This window comes from Drosophila virilis, chromosome X (assembly GCF_030788295.1).
Source record: "Drosophila virilis strain 15010-1051.87 chromosome X, Dvir_AGI_RSII-ME, whole genome shotgun sequence".
Classification (NCBI taxonomy): Eukaryota; Metazoa; Arthropoda; class Insecta; order Diptera; family Drosophilidae; genus Drosophila; species Drosophila virilis.
Genome location: NC_091543.1, coordinates 14,838,082 through 14,865,784, shown reverse-complemented (window position 1 = coordinate 14,865,784; position 27,703 = coordinate 14,838,082). Strand labels below are relative to the sequence as shown.

At 40.3% G+C, this 27,703-nt stretch overlaps 1 protein-coding gene across 6 annotated transcripts; it reads right to left on the bottom strand.

The window, feature by feature from the left end:
• Positions 1 to 20: 20 nt before the first annotated feature.
• Moe (moesin) lies at positions 21 to 27,490 on the bottom strand. 6 transcript variants are annotated; one of them, XM_015169083.3, is made up of 9 exons: positions 26,943 to 27,490; positions 10,071 to 10,217; positions 4,288 to 4,467; positions 4,018 to 4,149; positions 3,457 to 3,483; positions 2,568 to 3,334; positions 2,102 to 2,489; positions 1,821 to 2,033; positions 21 to 1,043 (listed from the first exon to the last, which is right to left on the bottom strand). In XM_015169083.3, exons 2-9 carry the CDS (start codon positions 10,083 to 10,085, stop codon positions 879 to 881), a joined length of 1,887 nt encoding a protein of 628 aa, XP_015024569.1. In that variant the 5' UTR covers positions 10,086 to 10,217; positions 26,943 to 27,490; the 3' UTR covers positions 21 to 878. The 6 variants fall into 6 exon arrangements, with proteins under 6 accessions (XP_015024569.1, XP_032295781.1, XP_015024571.1 ...); XM_032439890.2 differs by lacking the exon at positions 26,943 to 27,490 and adding an exon at positions 22,847 to 22,869; XM_015169085.3 differs by lacking the exon at positions 26,943 to 27,490 and adding an exon at positions 20,463 to 20,910.
• Positions 27,491 to 27,703: the final 213 nt, after the last annotated feature.

Genomic DNA, 27,703 nt, shown 5'->3' with positions numbered 1-27,703 from the left:
TTTTCAAAACAAAAATAAAGAAGAAAAATATAGTTTATATAATATATTTTTTTTCTTTCTCTCACTTGTGTTTTCGTTTTTTGTAGTTTTTTTTTTTTTTTTTTTTGTAATAATATTAATTAAAAATATTGGTTTTGTTTTTTGTTTTGTTTTTTTGTTTGTTTTTTTTTTTTTGTTTTTCTTTTGCAAGTTAATTTAAGAAACAATTAATCAAGTTCTTATTTAATTATACAAATTTAAAAAAAATAGTAATTATATAATAATAAAAATAATATTTATAACGGGGGAAAATGCAAATAGCTGTTGTTGTTGTTGTTGTTGATTTTTCATGTTGTTGTTGTTTCTCTCATTTTGATGCGCGCACAAAACCGACAAAGAAAATGGGATTGTGGGGCAGGGTGGCGGTGCGGCGGAGGCTTGTGTGTGTGTTTTTTTAAACAAACTTTGCGACCATATTACAATATTTGTTAGACTGAGGAAAGAGGGTGGTGGAAGCGATTGATTGATTGATTGATTGACTGTTTCATTGTATGATTGTCGTTCAACACTAGACTGTCAAAACCGGATGTTTCTATTATTTTTCCTTTAACTAATACTCTCCATAGATCCACATATGATTCCTCCTTTTCGGCTACTTCTTTACATAAGGTCACAAAAAAAAAATTATTTATATATATATATATATTAATTGGTCTGCATATTGGTTCAGTGTAAGCTTGGCTATTGATGGTTGAGTGCGAGGGGCTGTTGTGTTGTGTGGTGCGTGGGGTGTGGGGGGCGCGCTGCGTCGATATGGTGCTGGTGGTTGGATTGTGGTTGCCTTCGGGATTTAGGACAGAGCGCTGCTAATAGTTGTTTGTTGGGGCGTGGCCAGCGCTTTACATGTTCTCAAACTGATCCACGCGACGCTTTGTGTTGCCCTTGCGGATCTCACGCAATGTCTTATACTTGTCGCGTCCCTGGCGCACATTCTCACGGTGAATCTTATCATTTGCCGTCTCTTTCGTTTCGTCGCGTGACTGCGCCAGATCTTGCTTCAGGGCCTGCAAAAGAGCGAGAGAGTGAGATAGAAACAGGCACGAACAATGTGTGAAATAGTTCTTGAACAAAAAAAAACAGTTCTATAGTGTCCAGCCGTTCGCTAAGTTTAGCTCAAATACGTATTTAACTGAGTCTTTGAGCTATAAACCAAACTGATGCTCAATTGAGATGAGTTTAAAATGCTTAACTTATTCTAGATATTATAAATTTATAACAGAATGCCGAACGTATAGAAGGAGACATCAAGAATAACAGCTGCTTCAATATAGGCACATCATTTGCTTCTATGCTAACTAGTCTCGCAGTTTTAAGACTACGATCATGGAAACTTGCATAGGTGCGTCTTGCGAATACACAGAGTATCTAAATCAGAACTGACTGAATGGGAACACTATACCATTTAGTTGTCATAGAAAGTTAAGTTCTCTCTTGCTTGTTTTTCGGAATATCCCTATCAAACATGGCTTTTACAAGTTTTAGCCTGCTCACATATATATGATATGCTATCCAATAAAAAGTTTATCTTCAAACTCAGCAATTGTTAGCTGCACAATTCTCTTCTTTTCTAAACATATTTTCCGCTAATTATAACAAAAGAAGTTCTTTCAAAATTCCTCCATGCCATGATAAGATAGTTAAATAAACTGTTTGCTGCGCCCATTTTGCCAAAAAGTCTTATCTACATATCTTAGCATATTTATCTAGAAAGGTTATCTATTGGGTCGCAGCACGTATATCGTTAAATATGCCGCTCTGCTGGCTCGTATGTTTGCACGCACCTTGAGCTGATCGTGCAAACGTTCATTGCGCTCGGCCAGCGTGCGTCTGTCCTCGATGGGATCCTTGATATGCTCATCTGTGTCCAGGTCGCGCGACACATCGCCGCCGGCATCGCCATTCGTCAGCTCCTCCTCGTTTTCGTTCTCATCCTCGGCCACGTGATGGTGTTGCGGCGTGGTGGATGCAGCCAGCAGCGCAGCAGCAGCCTCAGCCTAGATGCATAAACAAATGGAAAAGATGAATGATGATGACGGATAATGGGTATGTGGTGCGGATTAACCTGCTTGCGGCGTGCTTCCTCGACCTCGTCTTGTAGGCGTTTGGTCTCTTCGTCCTTGGCATTGACCTCGTCCTGAATGCGCTGCACCTCCTGTTGCTTGGCCATGATCTCCTCCTCAAGTTTGGCCTTCTCGACGGCCTCCATGTTCTTGGCCTCCTCGAGGCGCTGCAGCATAGACTGCAGCTCCTTTTGGCGCAGCTCAAGCTCATCCTTGGCGGCCTGCAGCTGCTTCAGCTGCTCCTCCAATCGTCGTATCATCTCCTGTGCCTCGAGTAGATCACGCTGTGAGCGCTCCATCTCCTCTTGCATTTGCTTGAGTCGATCTTCGTACTCCTGCTGCTTCTTCTCGGCGCGCTCACGTGCTGCCAGCGCCAGCTGCAGCTTCTCGCTGCAATTGGGCAACAAACAAGAGATGACATATAGAATCTGTATGAGAACTGGTGGAAACTTTGTGGGATCCACTTACCGCTCCTGCTGTTTGGCATTCTTTTCTTCGCGCGCCTGCGCCTTCATCTGCTGCACATCGATCGTGTCGGGCTTGCGACGACGCATGTAGAGCTCATGGTTGCCCATGCAGAGGGCCAGGATGCGCTTGTTGATGCGAACGCGCGGCGCAAAGAACATAAAGTCCGGCGCCTTCTTATCAATCGGTTTGATAATGAACTTCTTCTCAGAAAATGAAATGTTACGTATTTCGGACCATGGGAAACCAATTTTGGGCGTTAGCCGATCGTCCTGCTCGTAAATGTTAAGGCCGAGCGCATCGACGCCCAACCACAGATCGGTGCCCTTCTTGTTGCGTATCTCGAAATAGTTAACGCCATACATTTCCAGATCCTGGGCAATTTTCAGATACTCCATCATGGCATCTTCGCGCAGCATGCTGCGATGCTCCTGCCACCAGGTCATTATCGATTGCTCCCATTCGTCCTTGGACATCTTGTGCTGATCGATGACACGCTGTGGCAATAGGCGATCGTTCGCTAGGAAACCGGCTGTGTGAGTGGTTTTATTGTGATCACCGTGGCGCGCCTGCACCGCATAGGAGGCCAGCAGCACCGACGTTTCCGGCGGGCAGTAGATCTCGTCGGTCAATATGGCATTCTTCACTTGCAGATAGAACAGGCGCAGTGTGATGTCCTGTATTAGCTCCTCGGCCACATCCTCGGGATAGAATTTGGCACGGAATCTGAATTGCAAGGGATTCTCCTTTTTCACATCCTGATTCATAACCTATACAAGCGGATTGATATTTGATTAATATACAAGTAGCTAAAAAGCATTCCTTTTAAATGTTTAATACATATTAAATATTTCTACATAAATTTAATTTATATATTGCCCAATTGGGTTACCCATGTGGAGAACGGCATTGATCCAGTCTATGCAGTTGTGTGTGCGTTCGGTGCAAAAGTGTGCAGCATGTTTTTTAATGGAGAATTAATCAGAGATCAATAAGAATTATATTAAGTTAAGTTTTTCATTGGCAAACTTTACATTTTAGAGGCGGGGGAGAAGGCATGCAAGGTCTAATATACCAACATATCGATAGATACAAGGATTTCAGCGAAAACAGCAATATTTAAGCTATCGCTGATGCCAGTTTTCAGCCGCGACGTTGCCAAATTTCACAACTAGCTAAGTTTAACGTTCCTTCGATCGACGGATTGAATATTTGAATTTAAACATTTTCAAAAATATATTACACAATATAAACAAGCGTATCCCGGTTGCTTTGCCAACTGGCTTCTTGGCAATTTTCACTTTACAGCGTTGCCAATTTTCACAGCTAGCAATTTTGTAGGGTAGTAGGGTGCATTGAGGAAAAAGGAGTCACAATGCTTCGAGGCAATTTCTTAGCGAGTTACACTAGCAATATCTAGTTGTTTTTTTTCTTTCTTTTTGATTTGGCCCACCATATCATCGGCATCGTCATCCTCCTCGCTTTCATCCGTCTGATTGTGTCCATTGCCATCAGCGGTCTTTTTGTCCACATATTTCTTAACACGTTTCAAATATTTAATTGTCTTTATGGCCGGCGATTCAGGCTAAACATGAACACATAACCTTAATTATTGTCTAATCCAGTAGATTTTATGGCAAACACAATATACTTGCAAAATACTATGATATATAGCTATAAATTTTTGTGTATAGTTGTTTTTTTTTTTTTTTTAATTGCTTACCTTTTTGTATAGCTTAATCCATGTGGAGTCACCCTTTGAGTCGGTGTACTGCAGACCAAAGAACCAAACCTCGCGCAAGCCAATCGTCTTGACCACCTGATCGAACAGTTGTTTGCCGGTCGTTGTCGACTGAATGGCAAACTCCAGTTCAGCGTCCATTGTCGTGACGCGCACATTTAGCTAAAAATATATATAGAAAATGGGGAATATGTAGTAGAAGTTATGTAATCATAAATATATTTTAGTTTCAGGCATTTTTCTTAATTTGTGTACTTGGAATCCCCAATACGATAACACTTGCCTAAGAATAATAATATAGATATGAACATGGTCAAATCTATCGGTTTATAGACGTCAATTGGGAAGCTAGGAATCTTTGGGGATTTTTACATTTACTTCCTTAGGATGACAAATCCCTAAGCTTCTTTTTTTTTTATTAGAATTGAAATTCTCATGTGCTTGGTTCATGTGATTTCTTCCATTTCAATGGGTTTTGGTCATTTCTTATCTTCTCTTTCTGGCGTTCAACCCTTCACCACCATGCGGCAAACAAATTGGTCAAGTGACACACAAACACAGAAAGACACGCTCACACAGTTGCCTCTCTCCTCTCAGCCCTTCTCCACTCTTCTCTCTACACGCCCATGTGACTGGGGGCACCTCTTGTATAACGATGACTTCTCTAGACAACCCGCGCGGTCAACAAGCTTAACAGCTAGTCTATCCATTGGCTATCTATGTGTGTTGTTGTTGTTGTTGTTGTTGTTGTCATGGTTGATTGCTTTTTGCCGTTTCCCGAGCGTGATTTTCCTGTATGGAGCTTTCCCGCCCGTAATTAGCTGACACGTGCACGCCCCACATGTTGGGCCAATTTTACTTATATAATCCTCCTTTGTCAGTTGCCGCTCGCAGGTCCAGTTCCAATGCGAGCAAATTTTGCTCGTTTATCAAAGCATTAAATGATCAAGCAAACGATTTTTTATTTTTTTTTCCCCTTGTTATCGATGTGGAAATGTGTGTGAAACTATCTTTGTTCTGCTTTGATATCAATAAATTGTCATTTACGCTCATATCTATTTCCAATTGGGGCAAATCGAATTTTTTGCAACAATATTGCAAAGTTATTTTTTGCAAAGCGTGTTATCGATAACTCAGTTATCGCATTATCAAGCGCAATGCTGAGCGAGGTTCATATAGAGTAAAAACTTTGCAAAAGTTATATTTATCGAATTTCTAAATGTTGCTCTGAACGTAAGGTTCTGTGAATGAATCCACGTTATCGATATCGCCTAGTATTATCGATAACGATTATCGATATCGATAACTAAGCTGTTGCAGAAAATAGATTTCAAAGCTCAAATGCCACAATAGTTTTTTCTAGAGCATTTTAACGATCTTTATGACTAAGTTCTCGTAGGCTCCAATATAATTCATAATTGAGTGCAAAATGTCGCGCTTTCTAGATGATTCCAGTTCTTGTTACGTGTTGTTAACTTTTTGCATATTTGTTTTGCTACGTAAATTGGCGCGTTGTTGTTGTTGTTGTTGTTATTGTCGCTTTTTCTTCTCTATTTCTCTATGCTGTTTATTAGTGCACTTTTTTGCAATGCAAATCAAACGTGACACAATGCAAGGAAATTGAAAACGTTCATTTCAATCCAATTAACGTTTTTGGGTTAATACACGTTGCTGCTGCTGTTGCTGCAGTTGTTGCTGCAGTTGTTGCTGCTATTATGTCTACTGTACGTGCATAATACAAGCATAGCTCACACATTGGCCCCACTGTGCATGCGAGTGTGGCAACGGAAACAGCCGCCGCATAATCAACCAGTTCACGTCTCCCTCTCTCCTAGCTTTGCCTCTGCTCCTCTCTCTCTCTCTCTCTCTCTCTCTCTCTCACTCAGTCTTTGGCCGTGTGCTTCATCTGCGAGTCGATTTGTCGCTTTTTGATAGGCAGCGCCGGCTGCTGCATGACAAATTGCTCTCAAGCTATGCCAAAAAGTTGGCCTATGTGACGTTACTTTTCCACTTTAACTTTTATTTTATTTTTTTGTCAAGCCGGAAACCATTTAAATGCATCAAAGCACAAGAAAAAACAAGAAAATATTTGCAAATAGTCGCATATTTCTGGCGGAGTCGTGAATTATTCAATTAGTTTGTCAAATTCCAACAGTTTATGGCAAACTCTTGCCCAACAGCAAATGCTTCATTTGTAAGTATTTGTGATTATGCAACTTTGGCTTAAAGCCAAGATATTTCTTAAGATGCTTTTCATATTTTACAGCTCCAATAAATAAATGCATAGTGCGCCTTAGTAATATATATAATACCAATAAAAACGTGCAAGCTTTCAAATTGAAGACATAGACAGATATAGATATATAGATAGAAGTATATATTGGAAAAAAAAAAAGATTCTTGAAACTCGTTCCATGCAAAAACAGAATACAAAGCTACATTAATGGGGAAAACTTTTGGGCATTGACTATTAAAAAATATGATGAAACCTTTTATAATCTTGCAAAATACAGCTATAAATGTTATAGGACTGAACTATCTGCATGCCATAAGATAAGATATGACAATCTCTAAATATATATAATCAAAAAACTGTTTCTCTAAAAAACAATCGCAGAACTGAAGCCAAAGAGAGCTTTGCTTTAAGGTTAAAAAAAAAGAAACGAGCTAAATTTCACGGTGAAGAATTACCCTGAATAAGCTGGTTTTATCAGCTAGATTTATCAGCTGGATTTATCGGCTAGATTTTTAAGCTGGTTTCATAAGAAAGATCGTTAAGCTATATTTTTGAGCCCAGGTATTAAAAATATAAATTGTCGATCAAATCTTTGAGCTTATATATATTTAACAAATCTATTCAACAATTTGGACTAAAAGCTGTTCAAACACAGTGACAGCTCGCCAATTAGAATTATCAAGAAATAAGAATCAGCCTTGAAACTGAAATTCCTATTATTATTATTTATAAATAATTATTCATGTAAAAAAAATGTTAAAACATTACATTCATATAATATATAATTAGCTTAAATTGGGAGCATCAGCGGAACCGAAGAGTTCTAATTAGCAAGCGACCACTGTAGGAGGAAGCACACACACACACACACACACAGGCACACAGGCACACACACACACACACACACACACACACACACACACACACACACACACACACACACACACAGGCACACACACTACATTGAAATGCCCTCCTCAAGGGTATTCCGAGTGGAATGTAATGCAACATGGAGGACGCACCATTTTGCGCTTCACGCTGCCGGCATAGCGCGAGAGCCGCGCACGGCTGTCGGAGACGACGACCATTTTGGGCGGCCAGGCGTTTTTTAGTAGTTTTTGAATAGCTGCAAAATTTGGGATGGCGCGTGGCGCACACACACACCCACACACACGCGCACACACACAGAGGAAGAGAGACGAAAGACACGCGTTGCAACAAAAAAAAAAAAACAAAACAACAAATGACCCGCAAAAAGAAAACTTAGACAATGCGCGTCGTTCTGTTGTCCAGCGGCAACTGAGGAAAATGGAAAAGCGCCATTTGGTATTTAAGTTAATTCCACACAACAGTCGATAGACTCTATTGACGAGAAAGTGGCCCAGGCCCAGGCCCAGGCCCAGTCTCAGGCAGCACGTGATCAGGTGTAAGAGGCAAGGGTGGCACTTGCAAGAGAGGCGAGCGGCAAGGGGCGGGGGCCGAGCACCCACGTCACAGCGACAAAGTGAAATGGACAAACGCTGGAATTATATTTTCCCTCAATTCGATTTTACGTATTTTTCTTTTTTTCATTTTTCATTTCACTTTTTTACCCCCGCCTACTTGCTGGCAATTGTATGTTAATTATGGAGCTAAAAATAGATAGACAAATGACTAAACTGAGACATTAATACAGCTGTGCTTTTCACCTTCTCTACCCCCCCTCTCACTGCCTTTCTCTATCTCTCTCTCGCTCGCGCGCTGAGCTGACCAGTGGGCAGGGGCCCGGCCTGAATAAACAAATCAGCGTCAATCATGTGGCGCGTTGGCTGTCAGTTCTATTAGAGCTGCAATTAGCCAAGCCCATTAAGGTAAATATGTACATCAAGAATAACGAAAGGGCATATAAATTATATGTGAAGTCCCATCATTTTTACCCTGCCTTATTCGAATTTACGTAAAAGATAATCTGTTTTTATGGCATTTTAGCTATAGAGCCTATTAAAGCATGCTAAAGCCATTTCCAACGCTTACGAATGCGCCGCAAAGAAGATAGATAGATTAAGCGATAAAACGTAAGAGCTAATGTGTGAAACGTTTACGAATGAGACACAAAGCAGAAAGCAAGAATTGAAAATGTCTATCTGTATCAGAGCGGAAACAAGACAATGTGAGATCATTCAAACGCATCAAGCTATGAGTGGAAACGTTTACGAATGAGTAGCCAAAAAGGAGAAGACAAAAAACTTACACCTAGAGCTCTGTGCTTTACACACCCCACTTCCCCACACGCGACAAATACTTACACGGAGAACTTATCTTGAAACTCAATTTTGAGGTCATTTGTTTTAACGATTTACAATACGTGCTAACCGCATTTCATAAAAAATATACTCTCTTTAGATAGTGGGCAAAATAAAAATAATAGTTGACACTGAACTTATTGACTGAATTATTGTTTTGGCTCTGTCCGTCTGCCCTGTTCGCTGTCAGTCAAATTGAATCAAATGAAATGAAATCGCAACAAATCAGTTTTTTGCACGTCGTCCAAGCTGTCAACTGATAGAAAATTCCGCAAAAGCACAAGACGGCTACAAAAAAAAAAAAAAAAAAAAAAAAAAAAAAAAAATTGGGCAACGCCAATGTGATTCCCACCTCCAAGGGATGGTAGGGGGGCGACAAGCATTATGACGTCGCCCGCAAATATTTGACGTCATCGTAATATATTTGTATTTTATTATTATTTTGGCTCAATGCCAAGTTAAATGTTTCGACGTCAGGCATTTGGCCAGTTCAATGACGCTCTGCAGATGACGTCTTTTAATTTTTCAGCAAGTTCTGCTGTCAATCATGATTGATAAGAAAAAGTACACACTCGCTATGACATTTTTATTTTTTTTTTTATTTTTGATATCGATGTCCAAGTGCTTGATAATCTATCATAGTTTACAAGCTTGTTGCCATTCCCATAATATTTTGGTGTTCTTTTCTTATTCTTTATCAGCGCTCTCAAAACATGAAATGAGTTTTTCATTAATTTGATTGCTGCTGTGATTGATTGCATAACGATTGAAATTCAATTTGATATCAAATGTCTACATATGAAAATAATATAAATGTGCATATTATCAAATGTTTTTAAGTAGATTTGCATGTTTATTTTTAATGGCATAACAATTCTAGACGAACGAACAAACTACTTCAAACTACATTTCAATTATTCTTGTTGATTTCTTTGCAAACAGTGTGGCAACACTTACACATCTTGTATGTTAACCAACACTGAACTTTTGTTGGCTTTACCAAATATCTAGGCGAATTCTTAGCGCTGAACCCATTGGACGTTTGCACGAACTCTAAACGAGTCGAGCTTATAAGAATGTAGCTCTATCTTGTGCCCGCGCAGTACGCGATTGGTAGAACAAAGTTCGGGGTACAGTGAACAGTGCTGCCAGCTTGTTTTTACATGTGTAAAGGTTGCCACTTTGCAGTGTTACATCACACAGTTCATTTGCCACTTCAATTATGTACATTTTAATGCTTTACTTACCGATTTTGGCGACATTTTGCTGCTTGTCTCTCCTCACCCAGTCGTTGTTAGTGAAATTTTAACAGTTTTTGGGTTGCCACAAATTTTTGGAAGTTTGCGTTTCTTTGCTCTCGTGTCTGTTTGCTTTTACCTCAGTACTGGTTCAGACTGCAATGAGAATTGACAGGAGAATAATGCAATTAATTGAGAGAAAATAGAACAAAAATAAATATATGTCTCGATTAAACTAGTTTGGGGGCAGCAAAATGAAAGACAAATAAATATTGTAAAGCTGTTGGGCACAGTTGCTTTCTGCACACGCCAAGCGACTGCAAATGGAAAGCTCACGATCATAATTCCTATATATAGGAGCTGTGTGTTTTGTATATATCACTTGGCGCATGTGGTTATATCTGGTATATACGCTTCTTTCGGATTTCACCTGGCACATTGACAAACGCAAAATGCAGCCTCAAAAACAACTAGTAATTGTATTTGCTGCCTTTTTTTTTCTTTCTAATTATGAAATCATGTTAAATCAAAACTTAAAGCGCGCACTCGAAAAATATTGATAAAAATGTTTCGAGCGGAAATGCCAAAAATCAAGAAAGAGAGGAACCGCTCGTTTTTCATATATATATTTTGACAAGCTCAACTCTTAATGGAACCAACCCACCCGAGGCCAGAGCAAGTGCATCAATTTCTTGAAGCTATTTATATTTAATATGGAAACGAAAGAACTTAAATCGAATATTAAATGCATATGTTTAAAGGCATTTTGCTGTTTGTTTTGGTTTATTGTGGCCAAAAGCTGTCAAACATGCCATGAAAACTCAATTGACATTTTGACATATGACATTTGAAACGCCGCTTACCAACACTGACGTCACACGAGACGCCATATTTGTTTGACTTACTCGTATATATATATATATATATATATATATATATATATATATATATATACACTATATGATTTTTGAAACGAGCCTGAACAAACGGTTTCCGTCGAAATGCAAATTAATAATCATTAGCTGCAAAGGCAAAAGACATTCCAAAGTTTCGGTTTTCATTGTTGTTGTTGGGTTTGCACAAATTATGACATCATGCCGACTTTATTATCGCTTCTGCGTGAACTTCGAGTGTACATAAATACACATACACACATATATATTAAACACAAACTACTACTCTATCAACACACACACACACATGCACACACTTACACACAAGTAAGTTATGTTACACTCTTTAAGTGTTGTTGGTTACAAAACATCATAAGAAAAAAAAAAACTATCTAAGGAATTCGTATTGGTATTTATCATCCGAAATTCTTGTTAATTGTTGTGCTTGTCACAAAAGACGTGTTTTATTAGCAGCTAACTTTGAAAAGCAAAAAGATGACGCCAGTGTTAGTAAATATTCAAATTTCCGTTTTCATTGGAAACCAAACTTCGATAGAAATTTATTACTGCTGTTAAATTAATATCAATTTCAGATTCAACAAATAGAAATTCCTACAGCTTTTTCATACGAATGTCAGTGTTGGTAAACATTTTATTAACAAACATATATTTCAAAGAAATTTACGCGCAAAAATTTGTGTTCTTAAGTTCTTAAGCAAAAACTTTCTCTAATGGAATAGATGAAATATTAAAATCTTCACAAAAAAAATAATATTTAAACCAAGAAATAAATGATAATTGTAAAATACAGGGTATTCCATAATCGTTGGCCGCTTGCTTCGATGAACTCGCTTTCCTGTTGTTGCTTCATATTTATTATTTTGAGATTTCTGTTAAATATTATTTATTTGCCTTGGACTCGAGTGGTGGGCTGTACCGTAAATTTTGAAATGAGCTCATATTATTTCTTGCCAGCTGTAAATGAGCGAAATGGTGCTAATCAGCGGCAGCGGCAAGCGACAAATTCCTTTGGATTGAATCAAGCGTTGAGGGCCAAAACGGAGCGTCTATTGGCAGCAGATGAATGAATCATTTGAATGTTAAGCGCACACACACACACACACATACATACTCATAGCACTCAAACGTTTAGTTACGAGCAATGCATCCATCCTGCCTTCGAGCAACCATGCGTCATTTCCTACTTCAGTTGATTGCTATTTGATTTTATTTCATTTTACTTTTGCTTAATCTGTGACTTGATTTTTTTTTTTTTTTTGTTTTGTATGCAGGAGAGGGACGAACGGGAGGCGTAAGGGCTGGTCTGGTGGCTTTTAAGTTTACCGCCACAAACGGAAATGAAAATGATTTGGCGAAAATGCTTGAGCGACGCATTTATGGACTAGGACTGGAGCGCAGCTTAAATTATCGATAACACAATACGTTGCTCAGCACTAAGCGAAGCGTCCACTGTGATATGCACAGTTATGTTATGCACATTACGTTTACATAATATCGCCGGGGGTTAACCCACGCGCAACATTTGCTCATTGTTTTGTTTATGTTTAATATCCATTAACTGCATTTAATGAGTTCAAGCTAAAAGCAGCGGGCCAAAAATCACGTTTTCGTTTTACGTTAAATGCTTGACCAACGGAACCACAAGCGCAAAAAGCACACAAACACAAACGCAACTAATGAGAGCTTTTGAGCGTTGAGCGCAAGCAAAGATGTAAGAGAGCGTCGTAAGAGAGCGACGCGAGGCGACGCAACGCTCGCATTGCGTATGCGCAACGCAATGGAAGCCAAATAACTACATAAAAGCGAAATGACAACAACAACAACAACAACAACAACAACAAGAGCAGCCGCAGCGTGCGCTGTCTTATTATTATTATTATTATTTTCTTGTTGCCATTCGCTTTTACTTTTCATTTTCATTTGGAGTCGTAAAAGAGGCATATCGTAATAATAATAAATAATCATTAAATAAATAGCTAAAACATTTTCTGCGCCAAACTTTTAATTTCAACAATTATGCGTCTTTTTCATGGCGCGTTGATTTTCATCCATCCCGCTCGCACTTTCTTTAACTTCATCTCTCATTGTCTGTTTTAACTGTTTGTTGTGTGGCCAATAATTAAAATGGGGCAATCAAGCGTACAAATGAATCGCTGCTGACCAAGTAAACTGTTTAGTCTGTATACCCTGTACTTGAAGCGTCGAAAGTGTATGCTGGGCGAAAGTATTAAAACTGTATTTTCTTGAATATCAACCTTTCGATTTCTCTCTTTTTTTTTATATTTCTCCCGAACATTTTAATGTAAAAGCTTTAATTCTTATATTACCTACAGACTACAGGGCATCTAGAGGTCGAGCACACAAATCTATGGCACTCTTACGCATTCTGTTTTGTTTCGTGAATGAGAACAGGTAAGACAGGGCAAACAGTCAGACAAGCGGCTTGGCTTAGCAACAAATGTTAATTACAGGTTAAAACAAATATATATTTTTAGTTCAGCTGTTAATTATAAATATGTACATAACATACAATATAAAAAGCTCAGATGAAAGACGTTAATGTCTATACGAAAATATCTAAAAAGCTTATGTACACACTGCCACATAGACAGACTGTCGTCTTAAAAATACAAAATGTGACAACTTAATGAAGCAAATTAGGCTTAAATGTTCTTCATAGCAAGCAAATGGCGCGCACGTAAAGTAAATAACAGCAGCAGCAACAGCAGCAGCAACAGCAGAAGGCAACTGTTAAAAGTCAGCGACAGTATCCCAGCGAAAGCGAGAGAGAGAGAGACGGCAACAAGATAGCAACAACAACTTGGTGGGCGTAGAATTAACAGAATGTAGTTGTGGTAAGGATGGTGGAGGGGGGAAGGGCACGTATGCATAAGATGGAAAGAACGGAAGCAAAAAAAAAAAAAAAACATCAACGCAGCCATAATTAACACGGCACGCAAATAAATTTAAAAGCAACACACAATAGTCGAATGTTTTCTTTTTTGACATTTGCGCCTCAGTCACTTTATGATTGGTTTAATTGCCAACATATAACAACAATTAGTTGTGCATAATTATAAGCTACATATTTTTATGCGTAATTATTCAAACACGCAAAAAAAAAAAAAAAAAACACTTGAAAATATATGAATTTCATATAATAATTGCTCGCATAAAAGCTCTCTCGGGGCAGAGAGAGAGAGAGAGACACCGTTAGTAAGTCAGCGTGATCTGCGCTTTTAACATGATGTTAAATTTGCTCTTTTGGTCAATTTGACAGAAAGTTGTGCATGCAAAAAACAAACATGGACACACACACACACACACACACACATAGACAAAGCGAACATTGTTTTTTTTTTTCAAAGAGCAGCTGGCATTTATTTATTTTTTTTTTTTTGTTGTTGACAATTTTTTTTTTTTTTTTTGGTTGTTTGCAGCTCAATCAATGGAAAGTTTTTATAGGAAGCCTGCGACCGGCTAATTTGCTCGAATAGTTATTACGTGTTTTGTGGCTGTTGTTGTTGCTGTTGCTGTGTGTGTATTGTGTGTTGTACATATGTATGTATATCGTACTGCTCGGGTTTTATGATAATCTCAATTGGGTCATATTACATAATAACGGACGGAGACGTGTCGCTTATCAGCGTTGGCCACGTAAAGTCGCCCTACGTGCATTCCATAGCCGAAGTTGTAATTTTTTACTTTTTTTTTTTTTTTTTTTTTTTTGCTTCTATTGACGTATTTTTCTTTTTTCTTTAATAGTTCGTGGGTGAGTCGAGCGAATGTTTTGGCCCTCATTAAACACATTGGGCAAGTCAACTAAATGAAAACAACTAAAAAAGAAAATCGTGTAATTATGAAAAAATTGGCATCGCATTTGTGTGGTCGGCCTAGTACCTAATTTTTTTTTCGATTGCTGTCAACGTCACTTCCGTTAGCAACTGTTCTCCCGTATTTGTACAATGAAATCATGTGCATATCTTATCTAACATACAAACATACATACACACATGCATGCATACATACATGCACACATACATACACAAACGCACCCATCAACCCGTTTTGTGTAGCAATTGCTCCAAAAATAATTTATATAAAAAATTTGTTGTGTACGTTCCGCGCCCGAAACAATTACAAATTGGCAAATAGACAAAAATAATGAATGACAACTCAAATAGCGACAGACACAATTGAGTTGCTTGTTCTCTTCCCCAATTTTGCGTTATCGATAAACAAAAGCACGCACCCAACTGCTCTCTTTCTGTCTCTGTCACTCAGCCTAAATAAGCCTGCGCCAGTTGCTAGCAAACGCCTGAACTAACGGCTTAAGGCTTGCAGGCTGCGAATGAGAAGAGAAGCCCAAAACTGCGATGTAACAGAACTGCAGCCGTGCAGAGCTTAAGAGCACGCTAAGTGGACAAAGAGAGAGAGAGAGAGCGCGGAAGGGATAGAGCCGAGCTTTGATTTAATGTATGTATGTTGGTTATGTTTTACATTGGTTATGCTCCCGTTATTTGTTTTATGCATGTACGTGTGCAAACGTACATTTGTGTGTCATTATTTTTTTTGCAGGTATCAAGCTTCTTTTTTTTTTCTGCGGTTATGAAACGACAATTTGTGCATGCAAAACTGTGCGCCGGCAATTTTATGATGCAACACAACGCACGCACACAACACACACAAAGGGAGCGCAACAGAGATAGGGATAATAGAGACAACAAGTGATACTCCGCCTCATCTGGCATTTGCTGTTATTATTTTTATTATTTGCAACTTATTTTATGATAGCCGCAGCCGCAGCCGCAACCGCAACTCGTTAGTTAATTTCATTTAGCTTCAACACTAGCGCAAATATTAATCGTCAACCAACAACAAAAACAAATACAGTACAATAAAAAGATGAGAGAGAAAGAGAGAGAGGGAGAGAGGGAGAGAAAAAAAACCCACTGACAATAGACAATGGACGGACAAACACACACACACACACACACACACGTGAGTATAAATATAATATGCGTGACATTGAGTTTTGAGGTTATGCATACGATATGCAGTCGCGGTCGCGGTCGCTGCGGCCAGACACTTGAATTGTAGAGTTGGCTAAAGTCTCCATTGAGTGAGTGACTCATTTGTGCGTGTGTGTGTGTGCGTATGTTTATAGAATCTGATCGCCAGTTGATTGACTAATTGGGAATTCCTCGCGCTAGTCCTCGAATCATGCTGCGGATTTATGCGTAGCTTCACGATTGATTTATGCGATACAAATGTAAGTCACGATAACAGAAAAGTAACAAGAACAACGAAAACTTTTTTTTTTTTTTAAATGTGCAGCAACACGTAACGTAACAAAACAACAGCGACTGCGACGTCGACAGCGACAGCGACTTCGTGCGCGTCGCAGCTGTCATTAAAACAACATTAAAAAACTAAAACAAACAGCGGCAACAAATTAAGCTCACACAAATCGAGACTGTCGAATAAAAAAGAACATTTCCAAACGGATCACAATACGATAAAAAAAAAAAAATTAAGAACAAACAAATGGCAATGCATAAAAGTGAGGTTAGCTGACGTTTGTAGTGTTGTAAAACGTGACAGTATCGCGTGACAGCATCGCGTACAGCAAAATTATTGAAAAGCGCAAAATTAGATAGTTGCCTTAAAGATTCGCAAGCGTTTTATCGCAGGGCTTTCCGTTTAAAATAAATACGACGCCATTTTCAGAAATGTTCCACCTCGAAGAGTGGAAAATGCGTGGAATACAATTATATACCGGTTAATTGGTTTGTAAAACAAACTAAACGTTGCAGTAATTGAACACGAATTTGGGGCAACGAAAGGAAATAGTTTTGGTCTAGTCAAAGCCTAGTTAGTCTTAGCCTTAGTTAGCCTTAGTTTAAGACTCAGAAACCTGAATGCATAAATGCATGAGTACTACTCGAAGTTTATGGTTATATTAACCATTTAATGACCAGAGAGCTCTGCCAACTCAGCTGGCAAAAATTTGGCATCAATCAATCAAAACCTTTGGCAATGTTCCGCTAAATAGGTCAAATGATAGCGAAATATGCGGCACAAACAAACAACCGAACAAGGAAATAGCAAGGTGTGAGCTACACTTTTTATAACAGATAAAATTTAAATGAAGAACAAGTTAAAGTGCCCCAGCCGGCAGTGTGCGACGGGAAGGTACCCTGTAACCAGATGTCGGAAAAGTGAATTATTATTTATACGAGATCCTACACAAGTAATTTGATGCCTCTACCTCTTATACTCTTTGAGTTGCGCATAGAAAGGCTTGTGTAGACTTTCGATATTTATCGAGATTATGAAGTTATCGAACGAAACAGTATATATAGATATTTATCGATATTGTGCATATGGAAGATATCGAAACGCGATCCAACATACAACATTTGCTGCTTCTACCTCTTATACACCTTGAGTTGCGCATAGAAAGGCTTGTTTAGAAATATATAATTATCGAAAGTATATCGATATTTATCGATATTATGAAGATATCAAATGAAACAATTGGCACAAAACCAATTTACCCATTTTAACCCAATTTCAATGGTTACAGGGTAGAGCAACAAATGTAAACAGGCGACAACGCATGCTGAATCAGAGGCAAACCTTTTTGGCAAATGCCGAATGTGGATGTGAGTGGTTGTGCCTCTACGTGTGTGTGTGTGAGATTTCGCCCAGATACTTATCAGAATGTCTAACTGAGTAAGCCTGGCTATAAACGAGCATTGCCGTCATTGAGTTTTAAAACTGATTCATCGCGTCAAGCGCCGTTAAAATTAAATTGTTTGCTACTGACGATTTTTACCTTGACGCATGCAAAAGTAAAAACAAACAACGAAAATTAATGAAAAAAAAAAAAAAAACAACAACAACAACAACAACAAAAACCAATCAAAGAAAATCACAAACACACACACACACACATACAAATTTACTTATACGACAAAAAATCTCAATTGCACAATTAGTCATTTCGTCAATTAATAATTAACTATTTTTAAACGTGTGCGCTGCCGCTGCGCTGCTGCTGCGCTGCTGATGAGCTCAGTTTGAAGCGTTGGCTAAAGCATGTCAGAGCGAGACAGCAGGCGCGACCCACACACACACACACACACACGCACACGCTCATAAAGTTATTAACAAGCATGTTTCAAGATTTATCGTATTTTGTACACCTTGAACTTTGACGCAACACACTTAAAAGCGCAGTGCAAAGCTCGACATAGGCCGAGTGCAAAGGAAAGCAAGCGAAGAGAGCGGCACAGCAAGAGCAAGAGAGAGAGAGAGAGAGAGAAGAGAGCAGTGGCTGCAGCGCTGCCGATCGGCGCCTACGAGCTTTCTGTACGTACGTACGTACGTGTGTGTGTGTGTGTATGTGTGTGCTGTATCAATAAGCATTTGTATGCAATAACAAGTTGCACCTGTAACAACAACAACAAGACAAAAAGCTGTAAACTTTTTCGACAATCGCCATGAATTTAAGAGAACCTGTTTCTCGCTTACATTTGCGTTTCGTGTATTTGCCTTTGACATTTGCGCTTTGATTTAATGCTAATGACGACAACAACAACAACAATGAATCAATGCAATTGAAAGGGTGTCAAAATCAATCAAGCATTCAAGCACCTTAGCGCATGCTCTACCAGAATAAAACGCCATAATGACCTTCAAAAACTGGCATTATGACATTTTGATTTTTGACAGCAGAATGAACAAAATTAACAGCGCGTTAACAGCGCATTAACAGCGACGAGCTGAGATGCCCCCAAAAACAATTTACATAGCAACACCGAAGAAAGCTGCAAAAAGACAAAAGAAAGCTACGGAATTTTAGCAATGCGGCCAAACAATGGCCAATGGCCTCCCCAAGCAGCAAGACAAGGCCTGACTGACAAGAGACTAGCTAGACCAGCCGGAGACCAGAGCACAGCTGAGCGATAAAGAGAGTGTGCCGGAGAGAGTCTGCGGCAGAGAGAGTGAGCGCAAATAAGTGGAGAAGATTTTTCATTGCCACAAAACAAATATTGGCTGTGTACGTTTTGTAGCGCTAATATTATAAATTAAAGAGCCGATTTAAATGCATTTAAACACGCTCATCTCACATGCCAGCAAACCGGAGTGGAATTATCATCCATAACTTTCGACATGCAATCGTGCATTTTCACAATATTATGTGATCTTTGTTAAACGATCTTCGATGCAGATCTCGAGTGCGCATTTGGAGAGTTAATTTTTATTATTATAGCATGTGCTTTCAATGCTAATTAACCAAATGGAGTAATTACAGCAGAGGGGCAACGAAACGATCTGTGCTAATATTTAACCCCCCCTCCAGGATTAAATATATGTAGTTGCTAACAGCATCTGATAATTGATAATAACAACAGTAAAGGTTCATCTGTCGAATTCCACCTGCAAGCGTGGAACATGGGTGGATTTCTAAAAAAAATTCCTTTTCTTTATTCTCTTATAATTCCATTTACTTATGACAACGCATAGACTGTTAGGATGGTTTATCTGTAGAGTATGTTAGGGAAATTTCACCTGCGCGCGTGGAAAATGGGTGGTTTTCTACAAATTGTCCTTTTGTTTATACTCTTATGATTCATAGACTGTTAGGATGGTTTATCTGTAGAGTATGTTTAGGAAATTTCACCTGCGCGCGTGGAAAATGGCTGGTTTACTATCTAATGCAACATTTTCTTGCGTTTTTCATTCGATTCCGAGTTCATTCTGTAGAATTAACATAAGAGAGATGCAATCAGATCTCGGCTAATTTCATGTGTAATACTTTTACCAATACTGTTAATATTTGTTTGATTTTGTTTTCGTTTTACAACACTTGTAATGCCATTGAATATGATATTTTCATAGCTCGACAGTTATGGAGATTTTGGCCAATATGTGTGTAGAGGCTGTTGCAGCTCAACTAACTAGGCATGATTGCATTTTTTTACAGTTAGTCGCTGGCCAAACGAGTCGCTAGCCGCTGCCGCGCCGCCGGGCGCTGCTGCCCCTGCCTCTGCTTCTGCCTCTGCTGCTGCTGCTGCTGCTGCTGCTGCTGCTGCTGCTGCTGCTGCTGCTGCTGCTCGGCTGTCTATCAACTTGTTTATGAGGCACTGTCTCTGTTTCTGTGTCTCCGTTGTAAGCTCGACTGCTGCAAGCAGCGGCGGCGGTATTTGCTGTGGCACTTAGCCATTGCCATTACAGCTTGTTGTTGGCTCTTGGTCAGATTTGCTTGTTGTTGTTGTTGCTGTTGCTGTTGTTGTTGCTGCTTGACTAGCGCTTTTAGAAAGTATGTCAATTTAGAAAAGCCGTTGACTGGACAACGCACACACAAACACACACACACACACACAGCAGGCACTCACACACACACAATGGGCCATTTCTATGCATGTGTTTAATTTGTTAAATTCAATACATATATATATATTTTTTTTATACCAACCCAAGCAATTTGTTGCTGCTGCTGTTGTCGTAATTGTTATTGTTATTATTTTTGTTGTAGTAGTAGTTGTTGTTGTTGTTGTTGTTTTTGTTGTATTCATACAAATTGCACTTGAACACAGCACACGAAAAAAAACGACATTTATTCAAATTGCAATTTCCACAGAAAAAAAAGCGAATTCGAAACGTCACAAAAAACTTTGCGTCTGCTTAAAACGAGCGCGCCGTCGCGACTGTCTAAATAAAAGCTTGTTGCTGCGATTGCGGCGGCAGCTGCTGCTGCTGCTGCTGCGCTGCTGCGTTTCGATGACTCCCAAAAGAGAGTGGGAGAATGGGAGAGTCGGCAAGTGAGCGCGAGTGAGTGCGGGCGGGGTTAAGCTGCTGCTGCTGCTATTAACTGCTAACTTAGACTCTGCTCAGCAAATACTGCTGCTGCGTGCGGTGCTTTGTACAGGCGCGTTAGCAAGTTTGCTTCTGACTAAATGGCAAATTCTATAATAGAGCACATTGTGCGCTGAAACGACGCCAAAGCTTAACAATAGCAATGGCAACGGCAGCGCCAGCTTACGTGCGAGTAACAGCCAAAGAGAGAGAGAGAGCGAGAGAGAGAGAGCGAGGCGAAGCAAAAGAGAGCAAAGAAAGACAGTTAACAGCAGCAGCAGTAGCATTGTTGCTGTTTTAAGATAGCACAGGAAATAATATCACACATACACAAACACTTACATTTGTATATGCATATAGTGAGAGTGAGAGCGAGATAGAGGCATGCGGCATTTTGTGCGATATGAGCGCCAAAGCATATCAATAACAGTGAACAGTGTGAGTGGGGGAGGGGGTGGGCCTTGCAAGTTAGTAGCTTAGGTCTGACTCATCCGGCAGCAGCTGCAATCAATTGAAAGTTCACTCAATGCCACACAGATGAAGCTGCAGCTGCAGGTGCAAGATTGAGTGGCGTAGCAATACCAAAGTCTACACACACACGCACACACACAAGCGCATCTTGAGTAATATTCGCGGCTCTAAGATAGGCGTCCGCGATCACAACCCAAATTAGAACATTACGTATATACACAGCTAACCACTTTGAAAATAGTTTATCAATTTTGTTTCTTCTTTTGGTTCGTTTTGTTTTTGATAAAAATAATACAAAAAAAAAAAAAAAAAAAAAATGCCGCTCCAGAAATACGCAATCTACAAAAAGAAACATTTCTGAGCAAATGATATAACGATGATTGGCCTAGCGGGGCGAGGAGCTGTGCGTGCTAATTGTAGTTCATTCCGAAAGGTGGAGCCATATTGTATATATGTACATACATATGTATATACAGCTATTGACTGAAGCATTTATAGATAAACAAATATTGTAATGCAAACTGAAACTTGAGCAAAAATTGTTGCAATTGCTTGGAGCACAAAAGAACAACACAAAATACATATGTACTTCACACAGGCATACATAAATATATATATGTATATTCTGTTATGCTTGGATTTAACATTTACATATTAACATGTGTCTATATGACAGACGCGTTACGTTCAACATCTACAATAAACTGCAATTCGGAATAGAGTACAAAAGAAGTAATAAGAATGAACCGTTGTTGTTGCTGTTGTTGCTGTTGCTGCTGTTGTTATAAACGTCTGCCTTGAATTACACTCACTTCCTCTCTGTCTCTCTTCCTCTGCACCGCCATCATATTCATCTCTCTCTCTCTCTCTCTCTCTCTCCCCTTACGCATTGCACGCGTTTGCACTCAGTGTAAGGTCAGCGCTGCTTGACTTGACAGTCAGCGTCGCAGTCGGCTTCGCTGCTTATTGTTCACTTTCAAAAGCGTTTTAAGCAAAAGTAAAAGCTCTCCCACGCAATGTTTAATGGTGAATTGTGGAAAGAGAAAGAGATCGCAGATCGTAAATGTTAACGTCGACGCCGACGTTTCGAGTGTGTTGCACGCAATGTTTAACGACTTTTGTCCAATATTGCAGATAAGATAGCAACAGCGCCAGGCATCTGTTGGATAAGACAATGGGGCAACGGGCGGAAAGGGCGGGTTAGCTTGTTTGATTGTGTGTGGATCGTTTTGGGGCGGCGTCGGAGGTCGTCCGGCGTTTGACCCACTAAACGACGACGCAGCGTCTCTGCCAGAGTTTTGCTTTTGCTTTGACGTTGATTAATTTCTCACACTGTTTTCAATAAGTGGGTGAAGGGCAATTCTGATTGGGCAGCCGCTGGCGCTGCTCTGGGTGATAGCGCAGCAGTTTTAAGGCGTTGCCAAATCAACGATGTTGGCTGCACTACAAAATTCACCCATTTCTACTCTCACACACACACACACACACACACACACACCTATGTTCCAGCAGTGCACAAATATTTCTACTTACATGCAAATAATGCACAAATTATTATACGATAAAAGCGCGCGCTTAAGCTCTCGCATGCAGTTGCGCTCGCGCTCTTGCACTCTCACTTGCACACGTGCAAATAAAAAAACAAAAAAAAAAAATGACAAACACAACAACAATAACAGTTGGTTTTTTCGACAGTTTATTTTCTGCGCTATCCGCTGACTATACGTACCGAAAGTCAAATGCGAAATGAGCCGACGTCGCGGCGCGGCGCAGCGCAGCGAATGCGAGCGCACAACGTTTTTATCTGTGTGCAACGGACGGTGAGGGGTTTGGAGCGGCATTCGATTCTCGAGAGATGCTCCACGAAATTGTAATGGCCGGCCAGCAGCCCAAAAAGCAAGTCACGCGGCTGACTTGAAGCTTCAAACATACACATGCACACACATGCACACACACACACACAACTAAGTGGAGGGAGAGTGAGAGATCGCTGAGCGTAACAAGTGCCAGTTGAGCCGTTGTCAGGTGGCAACGCTGGCTCATTGAAATTTGAAAGCAAGCGCCCGCTCTTAACGTTTTTCGTTTCGTATTAGTTTTGTTTTGTTACGTAATGCAGCCCCCACCACGGGCGCTGCTGCTGGTGTACTCTACGCGCCGCTGCGCCCGCTTAACTAGTCAAGCATAACGACAACTCGTTTTGGTTAATTTACATAAAATACGGTACTGCAACAACAACAGCAACAACAACAGCAACGAAATCAACAACAATAGCAAGCCGCTGCACACTTGTTGCACAGCCCCCTCCCCCAACATGAAAATCCATCCTAACGCGGCACAGTCGGATGCTTGAGCAAACAAACGAGTGAGAGTGCCGGACAGCAGCGACTGCGCAGCCGTCTGTTGCGCTTCATGGCCAGCCCACGTGAGGGTTACGAGATTGAGAGAGCGAAACAATGAGAGAAGAAGAGAGAGGGGGCGAGTTAGAGAGAGCGCCATTATAATTTTCAAGTTCGAAATCTTGTGTGACATCGTCAACGCTGCCGCGCTGCCGCTGACGCTGACGCTGTTGCCGCATCGCTGTCTGCACCCAAAATGCAAATTGTAAATTCTGTTTAATATTCATTGCCTAAAAATATTCACATCACAAATAAATTCAACAGGCGGCAGAGTCAATGACGTCAGCGCGTCTTCTGCTGCTACGATTGTTGTTGCTTGCTGTGCAAAAAATTCAATTCAGCGAATTCAATGCCAAACACACACGCACACACACACACACACAGAGGCGCGCGCGCACGCACGCACACAAACGCAACAGAGGAGCAGCACTCAGTGCTCAAAGACGCACAGCCAAGGCGACGATCGACTGTGGCGCTAGAGATGAGCGCATCGGGAGCGAAAAACGTTACATTGAATTAAAAGTGAAAATAATAATCGTCATTTATCTATTTAAGACATTAGCGCGTCATGAAAGTAAATTTACATTCATTTTTAATTGCATTTCCAGATCCAGTCAGTCATCAGCTTGAATTTTGGTAGTTTAGTAAGAAACTTTCGATTTACGAATAATGTGTAAATTGTTCATTGTTCATGCTCACGTGTTCACGCGCTGAATTCTGAACGCACATCAACAGCGGCTGGCAGAGACGTCAACGTTGGGTGCTTACCTGTGGCTGTCCGCTGCTGCTTCTTGCCAGCGCTTTGTTTTGCAGCCCAATAAAAACAACAACAGCAACAGCAGCAACAAAATCGTTGGGTATCTACGCAAATTTCGCACAAAATGGCAACTCTGGCACACAAACTGGTTTTGTCTCATTTTATAGCGGATGAGCGCAGCAATGTACATGTATGTACATAAATCATAGAAAAAATATAAGGTGCTAATTGATGAGAGCGATAGAGAGAGATAGAAAGATAGTGGAGCGGCACAGCTTTGGCCGCCTTTTCGTTTTGGGCATGTTCAACAAGCTAATTACGAATCGTTCTACTTTTGGCCGATAAATCAAATAATGAATGAACACACGCTCTCGCGAGCGCACACACACACACACACACACAAACGCATACGCAGAAACTGAGAGAGCGTTGGCGTTGCCAGTATGTGAGCGAGTGTAAACAACAGCGTCGCAGCATCCGCTGTTAAATCATTTGGCTGTCTCTCGAGCTCTTGCACTCTCTCGCTCTCTCGCTTTGCGGAGTTGCTGCTTTAGCGTCTAAAATGGGCCAAGCGCAACAGAGAAGAGCAGCAGTGCGGGGAGTCTTCTGCTGATGCTGCTGCGCTGCTGCTGCTCTTAAAGATTAGAACTTGGGTGCCGACATAGGCTTTGCGGTTTTTGCTCTACTCTTTTGCTCAATGCGGCTACTTTCTGGTTGCCACAAGACAAACCGTTACAAATGGCTTGGGAATGTCAAGCCGTTGCGATGCTGGACAAATCATAAAGAACCAGAACAGCAAAGCGTTTGACTAATGTCCCGGTTCAATAAAATTCTAAAAAACAGCTCCCATATATATATGTATATATGTGTGTGTGTGTGTGTTTGTATGGCAGAACCAGGCCAGCGTTGCCAGTTCTGCGTTTCCCGTCAAATCTGACTATCTTAAGGCGGAGGGAATTCTAATATTTGTACAGCAATTTTTCGATAAATTGTATACCAAGAATGTGATTTACTCGAACAGATCTAAAAATTTGTCATTTAATGTGGTTCACATTTGACCGGAGTCTGGCTAAAAAACAGTTTAGTTTAAGCGACTATTTATAGGCATCAATTATATTTTAGGCAAAAATAGAGTGTAAACTTTTCGATTTGGAAGAACACCAGAATGTACCTACATACATATTTATTTTTCGCTTTATTTTCCCTTGGTCTTTTGGTCGTTTAAAAGGTGGCAGCACTGTACAGCTTATAAAGTCAACAATGGGACGATGCCGAGTTCTAACTGGAAAATGCGCCTTTATGCTAATTAGATAATACGCTGTTGTTGGACAAACTTATACGCGTGCATATTTACTTACATACATATACATAATTTGTATGCATGTGTGTGTGTGTGTGTGTGCGGCGACACATGATAAAGACGGAAGTGAGCGACCTGCAGACACAAAGAAAGACGGTAACACAATACAAGACGACGCAACGCCGGCAGCGTCTTTGTGTGAGTGTGTCTGTGTGTGTGTGGAAAAACTTTCGACGACTCTGGAAAAACGGTGGTTGCGAGGCGACATTGACTGCAATTTTCACACGCTTTGCCTAGCATAACTTCAACAACAACAACAATAAGCATAAATAGGTAGCCGGCGGGCAGCGACAGTGATTTATGGCAGCTGGCACTTCCACAAAAAAAAAGAGAGAGAAATAAACAACAAAGGAAAAAGAATGCATTAAAAAATACAAATTCTCACATTATTTGACATTCGTCTCTCGCTCTAGCACACAGCGGCGCGCGCGCCAACTACTTTAAGGCGAACTCAGGCTTGGCACTCAATTTCAAAAATTTAACCGACTTTTTGGCGAATTTTATTTAAAGCGGCGGCGGCGACGGCGAAGAGAGCCAAACGAACGCATGCATCAAAAAGGCCTCTCACTCTCACACTCTCTCTCTCTCTGTCTGTCTCTCTGATTGCCACTGTGTTCTAGCTTAATGTTGTTGCTATTGCTGTCAGACAGCGAAACTGTGTTAGTTGCATGTTTTAGCAAGTAAATACAAGACAATAAAAAGTGTCAGCAGCAAATTTGCCAATTTGCAATGCCAAAAACAGAAAACGTTGACACAGCGGCGCGCAGGCCGGTTAATGACTCACTCAAACCAACTTAACTCAAGTCGCGCTCTCTCTCACACACTTTGCTACACACACACACACGCACGCACAGTGGTATATGTATGTATGCACACTGACGCCGCGCACACCGGTATTTCAACATTGCGTTACACACTCATTCCGTTTGCTCGGTTCTTGCTTGCTTTCTTGCCATCCCACTTCATTTTTATTGCCTTCAATGCTGCATGATCACACATTAAAAAAAAAATAATAAAGAACCTTTATACTAGGTACACATGTACAATTGCACATAATGTACATTTAATTGAAAAGGCGTAAGATATGAGAAAACCAATTAACTTGACTGAACTCACCTGCAATTTCGGCTGACACCGGCACAAAGTGTTTGCGTGGAGTTTTGTTCTCTATTATTTTATGTACAACGCAACATACACTCACAAACACCAATATAGCTATCGCTGTTTGTTATTGGCTATAAATGCGCAGAAAATCACACAAAAGTTGAACGAAAAAAAAAAATAATAGAATAAAACTGCTTCAGTGGCGCGGCGGGCACAAAAGCACAAAAATTACTTCGCTGTCGTTGTCGCTAGAGCTGCACCACAATCGATAGTATCGATAGTATCGTCACCCAAAGCACAAGAGTCACGAATAAAAAGAGAAACTGCTTTTTGCCGGCGGCAGCTGTCAATGTGTATTGGTATGCCGAGCTGCTATTGGGTGTCACCGCATATGTGCCTGTGTATGTGTTGGTGTGTGTATGCGACGACGGCTTGTTGCGCTTTCAAACTGCGGCGGCGTTTCCAATGCAACGTAATTTGATATTTAAATCGATTTGCCTTGTTGCAGATTTGACTGAAATTTTCGCTGCGTATTGCCTAGCAATTATTATGCTTATTATTAAAATTAAGCAAAACGCACTGTCGATCGTTTACATTAGGTATGGCCACAATTAGCGATAGATCTTCAGTTATGGTCGACAATCTTTAACAGCGAGCGATATTCGATTAACTCGACCTATCGAAGTTTTCAACTAGCATGTATCGGATGACTGTAGCAGCAAGAAAAAAAAATGAAGCGCAATCATGCTGCTAGTATTTAATCGACCAACCGC